Here is a 17207-nt window from a genome sequence, read left to right as displayed (position 1 = left end):
ATTGCATGATGGAAGGCATAATTTAGGAGTGACTTACTTAAAATATTTGAGCATTAATATTACCAAATTTAGAGAACAGCAAGACCCCATCCATCTGAGCAGTCCCATTGCACATGTAATGCCTGAGACGGATTAATTCTCAGCAAGTGCAGGCATTTTCTAATAGCAGTATTCACGTGGGATGTGTAAGAAGGCTCCTGGGTGATGCATTCCTGATGGTAAATGATCAAGCAATCCAGTTCGCCGATCAACAGGTGTGGTAACACACACATTAGGTATAGGTCACGTTCAAGCCCGGGCTGTGTGAAAGCCCTGGACCCTTGAAATTGTTCTCATGGATCATGCTGGACAGATTCTATTCAGCTCCACGATCTGAAATGGAAATCACCTCTTCTATTATGAAATGCACATAAAATTCTGTTTTTAACCCCCAGTCTGTTACATTTCTTTTGTCTTCTGTGCCTAGTAAATAAAATGCTTGTGATTTTGTGTGCTTCTCCTGCATGTGGTGTTCTTTCAGACACTTTTGCTAACATAATGACTAGTCTGATACTAGACACTATTATCACAATATCATGAGTCAGAAGCATGAGACATGCTAGCTGGGCAGGCTGTGTGTTACTGTGCAGCCAGGAGAAAAGCAAAAAATTCAAGTTAAAGAGTTTTGCCCTTAAAATCAGCTTGTCAAACCTGTAATTAAAGCTTTTACACCTCTTGAGTAGGGCACTGAGAATAGGTCAATTACCCCAATTCAAAGAAGCAGGCAGTTTATAGTGGCCTTGAAATAATAGATTCGTAGTTTGCAAATACTTCTAGCATGCAGGAGAGTGAGGGACTGATAACAACAGCTTGAGTTAAGCTTAGTGTGGGCAGGTGTTATGCAAGCTTCCCTCACACAGCTGTGTTAAAACAAGTCATTCGTGACCTGGCATAGCCCTGTTATTCTGCTTGTGGTTCTTCAAACAGCTAGATAATACACTTACATTTTGATCAGCACATCTGTGAGGATCCATGCAGCTCTGCCACTGCAGCCTGTCTCTGCTGTTTAACCCTTTTGCTATTTCAGCCTCTGGGTATTAATGCAGCTGATAACATCACCCTTCTGATCTCTGGTGACCCCTGTATATGTATACCTAACCTTGGGCCCCCTGCAGACCCCCATAGTTTGCACTTAGAGGGACATGTCTTACTGCAGCCCTTCCTCAAGCAGACAAGGAGGAGCATGCATCATGCTGTGGCTTGTGAACTGTGTGAATGGAAACAAGGATGTGAGCAGCACTATAAACACCCATGGGCCCTTAAGCTGAATTTGAATGTAGGCCTCAAGATTTGAAAGGCCAGTTGTCTGATCTGTTGACTTATCTCCACAATCCTGCTAACTGAAGAGCTGCTGTAATCAGCAGGCAGACTCAGTGCCACAGCTATTTTCAGTTCAGTTCCCCAGTTGGAAACGTTTTCCTTCCCCCGCCACCTCTCCAGGCTTGATGTTGTTTATGAGATAACTGGAATGGAGAGACCAGCTTTTCTTCCCAGGAGCAAGTACAGATGGAGATTTTTACCCTATTAGCAGACTGTACTGGAGCGGATGGGAAGTTTCTCACCCAATAAGTAGGAGTGAGCGGTCACACAGAGTGTGACTGCTCCTCTGTCAGAGCTGCGCCTATGCCGGGGTCCTGCTGCAAGCTTTCCAGGCTTGCCACCAAAGCACTGCGAAGTGCTAGGTGCCACTCACAGCTGTCAATCCTCAGCTGTGCCAGCACTGGCTATCAGCTGGGCAACGTACATGCTAGCTCAGCTGTGTAATGTCACCCGGGCTCCTTGTCTCCCTGCTCTGCTGCAGGAAGATCACAGCACCACAGACTGCCTGTCAGCAGCAGCTCATCGTGCTGCTCCGCTGCTCTGCCATCACAACAGCAGGGTCAGCTTTCAAACCCTACTCACATTTAAAGCAAAATAATACTAATTTTGCCATTTTTGTGGGTCCACTTAAGGAAGCAATGGACTGCTCAAGCTATCTTGCAGTCAGGGCAGGGAAGGTGGAGGATACAACAGTTTCCCCATGAGAGCTTTGCTAACAACGCCCCTCCTGCCTCTCTCCACCTGTCCTGGCATCTCAGAGGTTTCCCAGTTCCACCCCACACAGCTCTTGGTCTGGGTCAAGGAACACACGGTCTGGACCTCAGTAATTATCTTCCTGTACATAAATCTTCAACCTATAATACAAAACTCAAAAGGAAAGAAAAAGACAGGTAGATAGGTTCCAATGAATATAAACTTTGACCATGAGGAAAAAAGCTCACAGCAGAACAGCTTCTGCTACAGTTGGTCCTACCACATTCTTCCCTCTACCAAAAACACTTTTAAGATATTGAGCTTACAAGAAGCTGAAGTTTCTAACAGTACTAAGTTTGTTCACATATATCATTGGACAAACCACACTAGGTGCTTGTCAGGCACTGGATGGCATTTTTTATGCCCCACCTCATATATTCCATATTTTATCTGCTGGTCTACAGTGAAAGTCTTGGGTACCATGAAGTGCCTAAAGTGGCATTCCCTTCTGTACTAGCTTTGCTTTCCTGTTTAAAAAAAAAATAATAAAAAAAAAAATATATATATATATGAATTATAATACCACCTTTTGCCTGTTCAGACTGTAAGCTCTTGGAGACAAAGCTGTCTTTGATTTGTGTACATACACCTAAGTTTTATTTGTGTATATAAGGTGTCAGGTGCACTGTAGCTCTGATGTCATCTGGCACTGATGACAACTAATTCTCATCCCCGACAGTTGTTCCTAACTCCAAACACATGCTTCCTGTCCCTCAGCCATCATTACTAAATGCCACAGCCTCTCTCCTGACAGTTTGTTATATCACATTAGAGTCCTTGGGGCTTCAGCTGCTATCAGTCCTGCTCACTAATGCTTTCTTCTCAGTGAAGAAGGCTACATCTGTGATGATAACATTTTTTTCAAATGTTCATCACTGGTCTTTCTCACTGTCTTCAGCAGGAAATGCTGAATACTCCACAGTTTGGAAAACCATTCTTTAAATGTCCTTATAAAAATTTAAGAGCATGTTTTAGGCCTCTACTTAAAAAAATTGGCCTTGCTCTACATATGTGCAGTTTGGGGGGTTGTGATAGTTCTTCTTAAAATTTTCTGTAGAGATCCTGGCACTGAATGCCTTCTACATCTCTCTAACTATGGGAAATAAAGCACATACAATCTGTCACAAGGTGGTGATGGCAGTTTTCTCATAGACTGTTTCCTCTAATGTCCCTTCATGAGAACTGGAATCCCAGTGTCAGTGGATAAATCTTGACAGCTTCCAGAAATGCTTCCTAACAGGGCAGATGGAGATTAATTTATTTGCACAAAGGTGTCTTTCCCAGCTATATAAAAAATGGATTCCCTCTAAACCCATACCTTTAAAGAGATATTTCTCTGTAACACATTAGTACTAAAGAGGATTCCTACATCAACGTAACTCTTTCTTCCAGCAGGCAAAACAGAGGTGTTATCTTACCAGACAGTCTTTGCTAGGGAAATAGCTTTTATAGTAGATAAACTTAATGCTCTATCAACATTAATGCCTGCCTCTATATGCTGTAGCTGGTCACACATCACTGCTCTAGCAATACTCAGCATAGCATTGTTTGTGCTCCAGGTCACAAGAATCAGGGAAGGGAGAAGCTAGATAAACTGAAGTTGAACAACATTAGCCAGATCTTCAGTTGCAAGACAGCAGAGCACATGGATATCACCACAAAACTTTTTCAGTCACGGAGGATCTAACAGGAAGAGCTTTATCCCAGGCATGAACTACACCAGCCTGGCAGCTTATCTAGTTTATGTAACTTTAGATACTGTAAGGGAATAAGAAGAAAAATTGAGCTTATAGGCAGGAATTTGCACAGTTTTGGACATTGCTCTCCACATTGCCCTTCCTTATTCCACATAACAGTGGCAGCAGCAACACAGATTTGTTGGCTGCTCCTTGGGTTAGATTTCACTCAAGGAGCTGGCTGCTGGGGTCAGCCGTGTACCTGAATTTGCCCCAGCTCTTCCAGACTGAAGAGTTACTCCATTCTACTTTCTGGAAACGCTTTTCCTGCTTTGCCAAACAATACCAGGCCTCCTGATATTATGTTGGAACAAATTACTTCTGAATTATAGACCGTAATGCTGGCCATAGCTTTCTCCTGAGGCTTCCTAAATACCAGCAGCTCTTTCTTCTTTTGCTCTCCATTCAAAATCAGCAATTTGTCTTCTCCATACTGTGCTTTGACATAAAATGCAGGCTTGAGCTAAATTGCTTCTACATTGCATTTGGTTAGATGGGATTTACCTACCCTCAGCAGTAACTATCAGCAGAGAAGGAAGGGGAAGAAGAATTTCAAACAGTTGCTTGCTTTTTGTTTTATGATCAAAGCTTTCTTTCAGCCAGAAAAGGAGAAAGAGAAACTGGGAAGTTGCAAAATCTACAGAACTATGAACCTAAATGTTGCTTTTTGATAAAAGCTGGGTTGTTAAATTGTACTACTAATTAAAAACAAACCTGTTGATTAACTTATTCACAGAGTGAACAATCCATACTTTCAGAGAAACAATAAAATTGTGTCTACTAAAGTGATTAATATGATTACAGTGATTTCCCAAAGAAGGGAAATAGTTCAAAACCACCCTGACCAAATCTGTAAATGCCTTATATGATATGATACAAGGTCAAAATTCTGGTATAAAGGGCTGAGAAGTGCTATGAGAGACTGATACTGGCACTGAGAGGGTGGCTGACCTTCAGAACATCATTTAGCCTTTCTGTGCCTTTTCTCTTAACAAGATGAAGCAGCCCAGAACGTTTTTCTCCTCTCCAAACCTGCACGCATATTTTAAAGAATCAATCTAGTAGATGAAACATTTCTAGACAGAGCTTAAAAGCAAAGTTTTAATTTCACTTTGTTCAGCAAATGAATCTTGTTCTTTTTAAGTTTCTCCTTTCTCCTTTTAGAAATGGTGAGAAAGACAAAACAATTAAGGATAAAGGCCCTACAGATTCCTTGCCTTGTCACTGGAAAAAAAAAAAAAAGAAGAAAAGAAAAGAAAAAAAAAAGCAAGCAACACGTGAAGACAGTCAGTAGGGAAATCTACTCCCAGACATCTTTTTTTTTTTTTTTTTTCATTATTATTATTTTTTTTTTTCCCAATGGGGAATAAGTCAAATATTGACATCTTAGTTTTGGTGACACTGATGGAATATGGGGCAAAAGTGAAAGTAAAGTCACTCTAAATTATATATACACATATATGCATGTATATATCACTTTTAAATGGCAACATTACTTTCTGTCATTTAAAGGGCTGAATAGGTAGCTACCACAGTTTCTGGAGAGTCACTATGGAGTCTCACAATATCTTCTCATTCTTTTGTGATATCTGTCATTTCTCCATTTCAGGATATAAAAGTTTATCTGGGTGCAATTCCATATTTCCATATTCACAGCTATGGAATCAAAATACTAGTAATGACAGTGCGTCAAATTCATGACAGATACAAAGGAGTTTTAGCCAGTGGAATTGTGCACTGGGCAAACAGTACTATCTGGACTATCAAGTCTTCTAAGTGTTAGGAATGTGATTTCAGATCTGAAGGATCTCATGCTCTCCCTTTGGTGGATGACAGTTACGAAATAGTAAAGATGTGTGAGCACAAACAAGCCTCTGGTACATCAAGACCTAATATTAGGCAACATTCTCTAATGTTGACACTTTCCTGTTTTGTTACTGACCTCAGATAAAACAGGTTAGGACCCAAGTCCTTTTTGCCTTACCCAGGCAAAATCCCTAGGAACTCCAGTAGGATTTTTGCCTAAGGACCACAGGAGTGATTCAGCCTCGTGTGAGAACTAATGTCCCAGAAACTTTTTCTAGGCAGCATGCTAATTATAGACTACAGCTTGACATCTGAAGCACAAACCCATGCATCATTTTGCAACCTGAGCTTTCCACACAACAAATACAAAGCCAACATCATTTACCAAGGCCTTTTAGCAAGTGTGTGCAAGCTGTAGTAGTATTTTCATTAAGAGCAATGTTTGAGCTACTCTAAAAGGTGGCGAGGTACAAAAACACTTGGACTGTTTTCTACAGAGCACAACACACAGCTGGGAGCTGCTGTCACTTGTACCCAAGCAAATCATAGTTTTGGAGGACCTCTGCAGCTGAGTACATGGGGCTTTTTTTTTTTTTTTTTTTTTTTCCCTAGGAGAATCAAATATGTGCAAACACCAGAAAACACTTCTTTTGTCCCCGTCTCTAGGTGAAAAAGAGTAAATCTATCACAGATGCTAAACTCCTTGTGAAACACTTATCAGGTGCCCTTGTGAAAAACCCACAATTGCTGGCACTTTAGCTAATCTTTTCCTAGTTACCAGATGATTATTTTCCACATGAGTGGACAATGATAAAAAAAAAAGATGACACTGTGCTTTCTGCCTCTTTAGATGAGGTTTTGACAGATAATAAATCATTTTACAACATTGACTTTTATTTCCTTGCATTTATGCATGGAAAGCAAAATGCAACCAGGTTGTACAACACAACTCAAATCACCGACTGGTTTAGGAGGAACAAAACTGATAAAGGTTTCATTTTTACCTGTGCCTCTTACAGCTCTTGCTTAGATAATCTTAAATCCCAAGTGAGCACCCTGTGTTTTTTTTTAACTACTTGTTGACAACAGGCAAAAAATACTCTCAAGTATCAAGCTGTACATGCTTGTTAAGGTGTGGTTGCCCATGTCCTTCCATGTGTATGTGAGATACACTGGGACAAATTCTGTAGGAGAAACTAGAATAAATCAGGGTGAGCTGAATGACTGTTAACAGACAACTTCAACTGTTTCAAGTGCATTCTAGTTAAACAATACATAAAAATTAACTCAGCACACCACCTTTTTGCTTGTAGAGTAAGAAGACATGAGTTTAAAAGGCAACAATGATCAATACTGAATTTAAAATAAATATCTTGTAAATATACTCCTTCATTTTTCACTCTGAATCTCCCATGTTAATTCCATAACTGTGCAATTCCCCATTAAATTTCATCATAGAAAACAGACTAAGAATTTTTTAGGCCACCCTGAAATTTTACCCTGTAACCAGGTCTCTGAAAATCCTGTTATGTGCTTTCTGCCTCAGACACTATCCCACAGTACCATGCTATTTTTCAGGCTGAAAGTAATAAGCCACTTCCTTGTCAGTACACTAAGCACAAGATTCAAAACCCACAGAGCAAGCTGACATATGAAATTACTAAATGTGAAATTTGAACAACTTGGTGTTCTTTTATCTTGGTATCCTGATCAGATCTATAGACAAAACTCTCCCCAGCCAACAGCTTCAAGCCACAATATTTTCCAAACTGTTGTATAGGATTTAGTGAGAACTTTCACTGAAGTCAATGGGACTTATTTAGTACATAGCCTCACTAAAATCAGTAGAGTTCCCTTATAGTTTAAAAGTTTACTTTGTAAAAGGAAGTCAAGTCAACAGGAATTGGAGAGATAAATCCTAAACAGCCTGAACTTTTAGAGAAAGGTGTTCATACTTTTATCCCTGTTATGTAATAGAGTCAAACTACTATTGGAGCTCTCGGGAATAAAACCCTGTTTGCACTGAAATTATTGAGGCTGCTATTTCTAGAGTTCTTAAATTGTTCCTTTTTTTTTTTTTTTTTTTTTTTTCTGGTTGAACCTCCAGCTCTCCTGTTCTCTGTATTTCTGGCCCAAAGTTCAGAAGCACAAAGTCTTTCTGTGAAACACACAGATTTTCCAAATGTTCTAATGGTCCATAAGCTCCCATTTTTTTTTTTTTTTCAAAATATTTTCCTTTGCAGCTGAAAACTTTGTCCCTGTTTCAAAATCATTTTCACATAGGGAAGACTCTTACAAGTTTGAGATTAAATTCTGCCTATTCATGACAACATAATGCTGTTCACAAGAAACAGTGATTGTAGACGTAAGACAAAATCTGTGGTTCACCTAAAAATTAGGCTGCAGCTGATTCCTTAGAGGCAGTGAACTCAGATGTTAACAAATATTTCCAAACGTCACCAAGACGTTGCAATAACTGCTCTGAAAGTGAAAACTGATATTATTTTTAACAGACTACTTTTTACATATTTTAAAACCTGTCTGTATTTCTGTACTTTTTTTTTTCCCCTTCCATTGTATATTTTCTAATTCCACTTTAGCTGAGGCATAAATCTGAATGTGCAGTCAAGCCTCCCTCCCCTATACCTTTCATTATTTAATGTACTATATCAAGTATTGCTATATGTTTTGATAGGCAACATACCGCCTTGCACTGTTTTTACTGCTGTGTTACATGAAAACCTGATTATCTACAGCCATCAGTCCCATTGAAATAGAGCCCTGGAGTATGATTAGACTTTGAATTGTTGTAGGGTAAGCTACTTGCAAATCAGCCCTTAAATTTGCAGTACTACCTTGGATATGACTTAACTAGAAGAATGAGTTGTCTTGAATCACAGAATGGCTTTGTTATCAGACCCGAGGCCAGGCAGTGAGCTCTGTTACTACTAGAGACTCTCTTGATGTTAATGTGGACACGCTCACATTGCAGGCAGCAGCACCAAATAGGACTGAAGCACAGGAAAACAAAGGGAGTGCAAAATCTGAGCAGTCAGAAACATCAAATTACTTCTCCCTGCCCATTCACAGCTTTTTACTGACCCTGATGCAGTCAATGGGAATTTTGCCAATTAACTTCAATAGGAGGAAAATCTGGGTTAGATTGAGGTTTCCTGTTTCTGCCCACAACAACACAGATGCATTCCAGACCACTCTTAGGAAGAATAAAAAAGGGCAAATTCCCAGTTACTGTGACAACAGAAGGGGTGATTCTCTTCACTATCATGTAATTTTGAAATTCAGTATCTGCTTTGTGCCATGACATGTGTTTCTCTCCTCTGTCAAATTAATGTTTTCTTCCCTTACAGAAGGCCCATCAGGGAAAGAGCATAGAAGAAAACCATCAACACAAACAACCCCTAGACGCCTTTTGACATTTCCCACCTCATATCTTCCAAAATGGAAAAATCATGTTTTCAAACAACAAGGAAAAACTGCCGTAAACATGTGCTTCCCAAAACACAGAGGATGAATTCAGACTGAACTGTGAATGCTTCTCAACGAATACCTCAGAAGAATGCTAAGACCACTGCTATGGAGAACATCAGCTAAAGGCTGCACAGATTGTCCAGCTCTGGCTACATTTATCTTCCTTTCTCATCCTTTCTTCCACCAGGGCTCTTGCTGCTGTAGTACTTGGGCTTGTTGACCATTTCATTAAGGGCTTTGAACACTCAATGAGACTTGGGGCAAGGTTTGACCACTTCAGGAAAGCAGTGGAATATACAATATACAACTGATGATGCCCAAAAGACTGACACAGGCAGTCAAACCAAAGGGAATGCAAGTGCAATTCTCTTCCCTTCTGCCTCATGTTCTCTGTCTTACTGGAGGCAGTTGCTATGCTGACAGGCAGTCAGTCAGTCTTCTTTACAGAGAAAGAAGACAGTGAAATCTGCCTCTGCAGCCAAGGGCAGAGAAGAGACTGGAAACATATGTTCTCTGTGTCTGGGATGATTCCGTTTAGGTAGCCTACCTGGGCCAGAGCCCAGATGGTGTAAACTGCTGAGTCTCAGAGTTGCAGATTTACATTAGCTGAGACTCTAGTTTAATAAGTATATATTAAAATGCTGAACTCTTACAATATTATTTATTAAAAAACAACAACCAAAACCTGCATACAGCTTCCAAGGGGAAATTGAGGAAGTGAAAATTAACATGACTTCTTTAAAGTAATGGTGTAATTCACTGGCTGGAACCCAGATCTGCTGAGCATCAGTGTGATATAACTGGACCAAACCTTTCAAGTATGTTAAAACAAAACAACCGCAGGAGTACCGAACTGCCCTATGTACTTCAGTGAAATGTTATTTGAAATGTTCAGGGCTGATATCTTAAAAGTCAACACTGTTGATTAATTCATCATTGAACAAAGTGTGTTGGAAAGGGGCAGAAGCACTCTGCTGTAGACCTCAGGACATTGTACCAGAAAGAGAAGACAGTGAGCTTTGAAGAAAACTCAAGAGAGAACCACACTGAAGCTGTATGGGAGGCATCTGAGCTCCTTCAGCAAGAGCTGAACACAAGAAGACAAGGAAGATGTTGGAGCCTCAGCAATGCAAAACCAAGAAGCTTAGCATGTTTAGTAGGTGTGATTCAGATGGGCTGAGGGCAATAAAGCTAGATAGATTCCTGAGTGCATTTACAACCATGTCTGAAATGCTGTGCCATCTGTCCTTTATAGTTGGAGCATGTTCTGTAGATGGTGGTTGGAAGAGAATTAATACCAATCTTGCAGTATAACCCCTACTGGTGACTGACGGCTGGCATGAATGCCAAAACATTCAACACAGTAGAAAACACACACACACAAATAAAAACAATACCGTATCACTTATGGTACTTTTTCTATGGCGTTATTTTAAATGGAAGCCATTAAGGAAAAGACCTCTGTTTCTATTTGATTTGTTACACAATGTTCCTTCACCTTATTTGCTAACAGATCCATCAACCCCCCAAAGCAGCACAGCTTGAATGCGATTAAGCTTCAGGAGGGCAGATAGGCTTTTTCAGTGCTGCTCTCCACCAGCGTATCCCAGGCAGATATTGGTCTCCAGCATCAGAGTGGGTTGAGATGGTTCTGCATTAGGTATGTTTGTATGCAATAGGACATGTAAGACGTGTAACCACATAGGTAGTTACAGTAAATATACAGTGAGTTTCTTCCTATGTGGTATACATGACAGATAAGTATGTCAACAAATGAAGTGGGCATGACATCTTAGGAGAGGATGTCTGTAAACTATTTTGCTTTGTCGAGAAATACAACAGAGCTTAAATAATATGGTACCCATAATTTGGCAAAAGTAAATACAACTACCTACTAGGAAAGAAAAATTAATGTGGTTTATAAAATACAAAAGGCCAGAATGCAAACTCCTCAACTCTGCTGGGTGGGGGAATAGATCCAGGTATTTTTGTTGGTCAGGGGGCTGGACCTGGGGGTGGGGAAGGGTGTGTTGCTCTTTACCATCTGTGTCTAGAGGCTATTTGCTTCCCCATCAGAGGAAGGAAGCACAAAGATCCATTACTTCCATAGCTGAAAAAAGCATTTGGCAAGAAGGAGGTCAAGGTACAGCACTGGAGAGTAAGGAACAATATAGAATAGTTCAGTTGGAAGGGACCTACAAAGTTTATCAAGTCCACCTGCCTGACCACCTCAGGGCTGACCAAAAGTTAAAGCATATTATTGAGGGCACTGCCCAATTGCCTCTTGAATGCTGAGGGGCTTGGGGCATCAACCACCCCTGCAGGAAGCCTCTCTCAGTGTCTGACCAACCTCAAGGTAAAGACATTTCTCCTAATGCCCTGTCTGACGGTCCCCTGGCAGCTCTGTGCCATTCCTGTGCGCCCTATGCTCGGTCCCAGGGAGCAGAGACTGGTGCCTCCCTCTGCGCCTCCCCTCCTCAGGGAGCATGGGACAGCCCAGTGTCCTCACAGGACATGCCTTCCAGCCCTGTTACCTGCTTTGGTGCCCTCATCTGGACCATTTCAAGAACTTTAACATCCTTTTTATATTGTAGAGCCCGAAGCTGCAGACAAGATTATTGCTATCAACAGCCTGTTCTAAATGGAAAATGAACAAAAGCAACAACAAACAAACAAAAACAAAACAAATCCAAACAAACAGACACAACCAAACCAAACCAAACAAACAAAAAATCTTTTAGAGGAATAGGCAAATACACTTCATAGTTTGCTTGGTCTCTGCTATTGTCTTGTTCAGAGACTTTTGTTAGCATGACTTTTGTCCCTTGTACATGGCCAACATCAGTCCACAGCCTTTCTTCACATGCTGAGCCATTCCTCTCAACAAAGGTGTGATTCTGCTGTATACCACTAGGCACTGCAGACATCTGTTCCCAAGCCTGGTCTGTCATGTAACAAAACCTGATTAAGTATCCCACAACAACGTGAGAGAAAAAGATATGCTGTGTGTTTGGGACTGGTTAACAACCACTGTCCTTAGACCCGTCTCTTGGAACCAACAGCACTGAAGACACCGCATTCATAAACAGTTTGGAGGAGAAATGGGTAAAAAGTTAGTTTGCCATTAATAGCCAACTGGGAGAAACTCTTGAGAACTTGTCAGATGCAATATTATGGATTTTATAAACCCTGTCTTACCAAACTCACTTTATTAATTTGAAGAAGCACTGTAAGCTGAAGATATGTTATCTTTCAGTTCTTAGTATCACCAGTCAGAAAAGGAGCTTGCTAGCTCAAATTTGGACTGATCCCACCCTGTTGCAATGAATACAATGAAACTACATCTGACCTATTTCAAAACACTTTTACCAAAGCAGAATTATTTTCATGTTAATTAAAAAGGAAAACGTTCAAATTAGCAAGTAGCTTTGGTAGGTTCTCTTCATACTATATCAGCAATGTGGCTACACTTTTCGTTAACAGGCATCTCTCTAGGAGGAACTTCCCGATGAAGTCAAGGGAAAGCCTCCTGGTGACTTCAGCAGAGTGGTGTGACAATTGGCCTCCCCACTTAGATGTCATATAAGGATACCGGAGCCCATTACAGTGTTTTTTTTTTTTTTTTTTTTTTTTTTTTTTTTTTTTTTTTTTTTTTTCCCATAATAGGAAATTCCGCCTATAAAGAAAGGAAATGGGATCACCAGACACGATCATCCATTTATTGTATGCCACACAGCAGCAAATTTTGTCTATAAATAAATCTATTACTGAGCGATTACTGAGGTTAAATTATGAAAGTCAGCTATAAGCACTCGAAGGCACCAACATAAAAAGAAAAGTAACCTGATCTGGGGAGGTCTGAGCAAGTCCCCCCAATGACTCCTTCAAATCCAAATATGTAGTTATCAGGGTTATGACTTGATATTCATGACCCCACAAGTGGTTGTTCTATCTATCTATTTATTTATCTTATTTCTTTCCTTTTTTTTTTTTTTTTTTTTTTTTTTTCTGAAAGAACTTAAGTGTTCTGGCAGCTGCAGAGAGTAGTGCTTACTTCTCCAAAATATCATAAGCATCTGATGGAAATCTTGCTTTTTTTCTGCAGGAATAATTTTTCAGTGTCTGGTCTTCCTGTTGCTAGAATATATGGTTCTGATCAGATCACCCCATAGATTTTGCTTATTTGTTAGGAAGGATGATCTCTAGGGAAATGCTTCATGTCTTCTCTTCCAAAATCAAACTGGGATAATGCACATTTTAGCAATGAAAGCAGAGTACTATAGGTGTCCATTAACTACATAGCTGTCTAAAGCCTCCAGCTCTGACATTTCCCAAATACATGACCTGTAATGATACCTCCTAGGTGTTTCTGAAGTGATACAGAGCCTATACTGGGAAAAGATGAGGTGGAGTGAGAAGATTCAATGAAAATAATGATACGCAAGGAATCTCTGCTTTTTTCAAACCTGTCATTCTTCAGGATTTGTAATAAGAAGAGAAAGTGAATTCTCACTTTCCATAAACATCTTCTCAACTCCAGAACAGAAGAAAAAGAGGTACTTCTCTTACAAGAAACGCCTGAAAGCTTAATTTCAGCCTGGCAAAAGCAAATGCAATTCCGCTGATTTCAATGGAGTTACAGATGGTGCACTTAATGTACAACAGGGTTGATTTGGCCCTTCTCCCATACTGTAGCATTGCTTTGCCTAGAAACCTTTGCTTTCAAAGTAATTAACCATGTGTCAATAGCCTGTAACACTGAACTACAATTAAATAAATGAATAGGAGACAGATGTATATTTTAAAACTTATCTCAGTAGCGAACCTCCAATGGCAAGTATTGATCTTTTTTTCCTGTTTAATATCAGGTTCTAATGTCAGTATTATAGACAAGAAACTGAGGATCTGTAAAACAATATCCATTATTTTACACATATTTCTCCCTCCCACAGCTCCAAAAAAGCATTAGACTTGGATCACATATAAGCAGAGTGAAAATCTCAGAAAGAACCTGTTCTGCCTTATAGGCAATCTCAGCATTAGAGCAGGTGGGCACAGGCTCCCTTAGTACAAGAAGAGAAAGACAGACAGACAGAAGAAAATTGCTTACTGTTTCGAGGCTTCTCCTCATCCATGCCTTCATCTTCATTTTCTGGGTCAATGTCTTCAGCTTGAGTTATCCAGTCTAAATATCCCTTCAAATCCTCCTCCAGCTGTTGCTTTTCCCGTAACTTCTGGAAATCACCACGAGCCTTAGCCTTCTCTCTTTCTTTGGAAAACTCCCTAGCAAGAGGGAGGGAGGAACGGGACGTGGGTGGAGGGAGAGGAAGAGATTGAAAAACAATGGGTTAGATTGATTTCCACTAGAAAGTCTCCATATCCTCTGTAGCACACCCAACTTTCTCTGTTCTGTCAGGACACATGAAAGGAGTATCCTTGCACTTGTAAAACAGCTGGAGTGTCCACATTTTTACCAGTGCTTAGGAGAACATAATTACCTTTTTCATCCTTTCATTATCAACATTTGATTAATAATTAAAATAAAACTCTTATATGTTTATGTACAATACCACACACTTTCTAACGTTCTTTACCACTTGATATTCTCCAAAAGCTATCCATAAATACCTATATGGATAGTGGTTAATTCGAGACAATGATGAACTGTTTGACAATAATCTGACATCTGGAGAGTGAGATGGTGGCTCTAATTTTTAGTCAGGTCTCAATCTGTCTTTAAGATTATAGGTATAATCACAACTAAGTTGTACTAATTGTAAGTGTAAGCAATGATACTCACAATTCTGTACACAGATAATTACGGGCAATTTCACCCATAGTACTGAACTTGAACTTCATAGTACTTGAAAATGTAGACCTCAATGTTTTATTGCAGGCTTTCAGTATTCAGGCCTGTTATCTGACATGGAACTTATTTTTCAAGTCTCCAGTTGGGCAGACAAACATGAGCAATAATAGATTTTGCCAGAAAGTGAAACAGGGTAGGTGTTTGATTGTGTGATGAAAAACCACTATTGGGAATATGGGCTTAAAAGAGAGGGCATAGGAACAAGAATTTAATGTTGCTTAGTTATGATCCAGGGTGTCTGCTTTGCCTTCTTTTTGACTGTGATTCCATTTCTTCCTATCTGTCAGACATCTATCCTGCACTATTCTTTTTTCTAGAAATGCCAATCTACCTCCATTTAGTGACTCTCCTGAGGTTCTAAATCAGGTTTTAATGCTTGTATTTTTAAAAGTAAGTTTAATGATTGTGAACAACACTGGACTAAGAGTACTTAAGCCTTATATCTGTTGAAGCAGATCACTACACAAGGTGCACACAGCAGATAACACGACCCACTATGTCTAGATATGAGAGGAAAAGTCATTCTCTCAAATACCACATCCATTAGCCTCGCTGATGATTGTCAGCAATGAGTGAAATTAAAAACAAACGAACAAGAAGCTTAATATTAGTCTTTGTTTTGCTCCTCCAAAACCAAATGGGAAGCCTTCCACTAACTTTGGTGGGATAATATCAGGAGTATGAAAATCCTAATCGAAATATCAATGAGTGCCACATGAAGTGCTCTCAAGCAACTGAGACAGAGATGAGTTTCCAATAGTGAAGTACTTCTGTCTGGTCAAAACGTTCTGAAAGATATCCATTGACTTCAGTCTTTTGATCAGGCTTTTTATGTTATGAACTGTGCATGACACCAGCACAGCAGCAGAATGAAAGTAGGAAGATAACTTCATTTCAAGCCAAACTGTGTGACAAAGGATGTGTGTGTGATCCTCAACCCCTGTCACATTCCTGAGGTTTCAGGCTGTCCTATGGGACAGTGATAATGAAGGTGCAAATGATGAAGAGAATCACTGGTTTTCAGGCCTGGAGTTAGATCACAGTCAACCCTGGGACTAAACAGCCACAAGGCAGAGAAAGAGCTACTGCAAGGATGGCAAGAATGACCCTAACAACAACAACTGTACAAAAGATTTTTAAGAAAATCCAATCAATTCCAATTGTTTTTGTTTATAGCTTCAATAACATCTTTCCTCTGAGTCTTACATAGCACCTTATCCAAACTAATGAATGAACTCCAGGAAAATCACCAAATGAAGCTATGCACTATTAAGGCTGTTTGAAAAATCAAATCCTAATATTTCAATAGTTGGCTTGTAAATCGGTGTTTTAGAATCTTCAACAAATAGGTCCATTTTTAAAAGGGAAAAGGATCTCAACTTCAAGTGAGAACTATATATTTGCATTACTATAACTTGCAAGGGGCAGTTTTAGAAATCAAAGTGTGGAAAACGAAATGATCCAGCTTACAGAAAGTAGAATTGCTACTGTGTACTGAACTGGATCATTTATATTAGATGTATTTAAGCTGAATGCCTGCTTGGGTCTTGTCAGCCCAATGTAGTGTCCCTCTCAAATGTGACTCAGGCTGGACGAAGAGCTGACTAAACTGAAACGAGCTTTTAGCAGCGCATCATTCTGCTGACTGTCTGCATGGAAGTTAACTTGTTACCTGGCTTTTTCATGGCACAGCTGAAAATACTGTGATTCCCCAGTCTAAATGATATGCATTCACCTGTCTCTGTCCTTTGTACAAGGTATGGGTTTCCAAATCTTGGATGACTCTCCAAAGAAAACAACTTATTTAAATTATCATAATTTCTATGCTCTACGAGCATTAAACTATTGAGAACAGGTGGCTCGGGAAATTGCTAATACAATACCAACCACTTCCCCTGTGGAATACTAGCCTGTATGCAGGCAAATGTAGTTCACAATCAAGAATTACTATCCATGTCATTTACTGTCCCATGTGAAATGAGTTGGTGACCTCGGTCCAGTTCCTGCTGCAGGCAGGTGTGCACATTACCTCTGCCACCATCACAGTTGAAAGTAAATGTTCATTGTTTGCAGTTTCAGCAGGGAGGCCAAGGACCAAATAAGTTTTCTGACAGAAGTGCCATCTTGTGTCTGGAGGTGGCCTTCTCAAAAAAAAAAAAAATAATAAAATTGCAATATCTTATGAGGATAAGGTC

The 17207-nt window shown here is 39.9% G+C and overlaps 1 protein-coding gene across 1 annotated transcript in view; it reads right to left on the bottom strand.

Moving 5' to 3' along the window:
- CACNA1C (calcium voltage-gated channel subunit alpha1 C) overlaps positions 1–17207 on the bottom strand; it is a 432625-nt gene that overhangs the window by 125389 nt on the left and 290029 nt on the right. Inside the window, 1 exon segment of the mRNA XM_032187967.1 lies at positions 14254–14426. Within this exon segment, the coding sequence (XP_032043858.1) occupies positions 14254–14426 (173 nt within the window).

This window comes from Aythya fuligula, chromosome 1, assembly GCF_009819795.1.
Source record: "Aythya fuligula isolate bAytFul2 chromosome 1, bAytFul2.pri, whole genome shotgun sequence".
Lineage (NCBI taxonomy): Eukaryota > Metazoa > Chordata > Aves > Anseriformes > Anatidae > Aythya > Aythya fuligula.
Note: the sequence above shows the minus strand (reverse complement) of the source record. Positions and strands in the feature narration are given on the sequence as shown.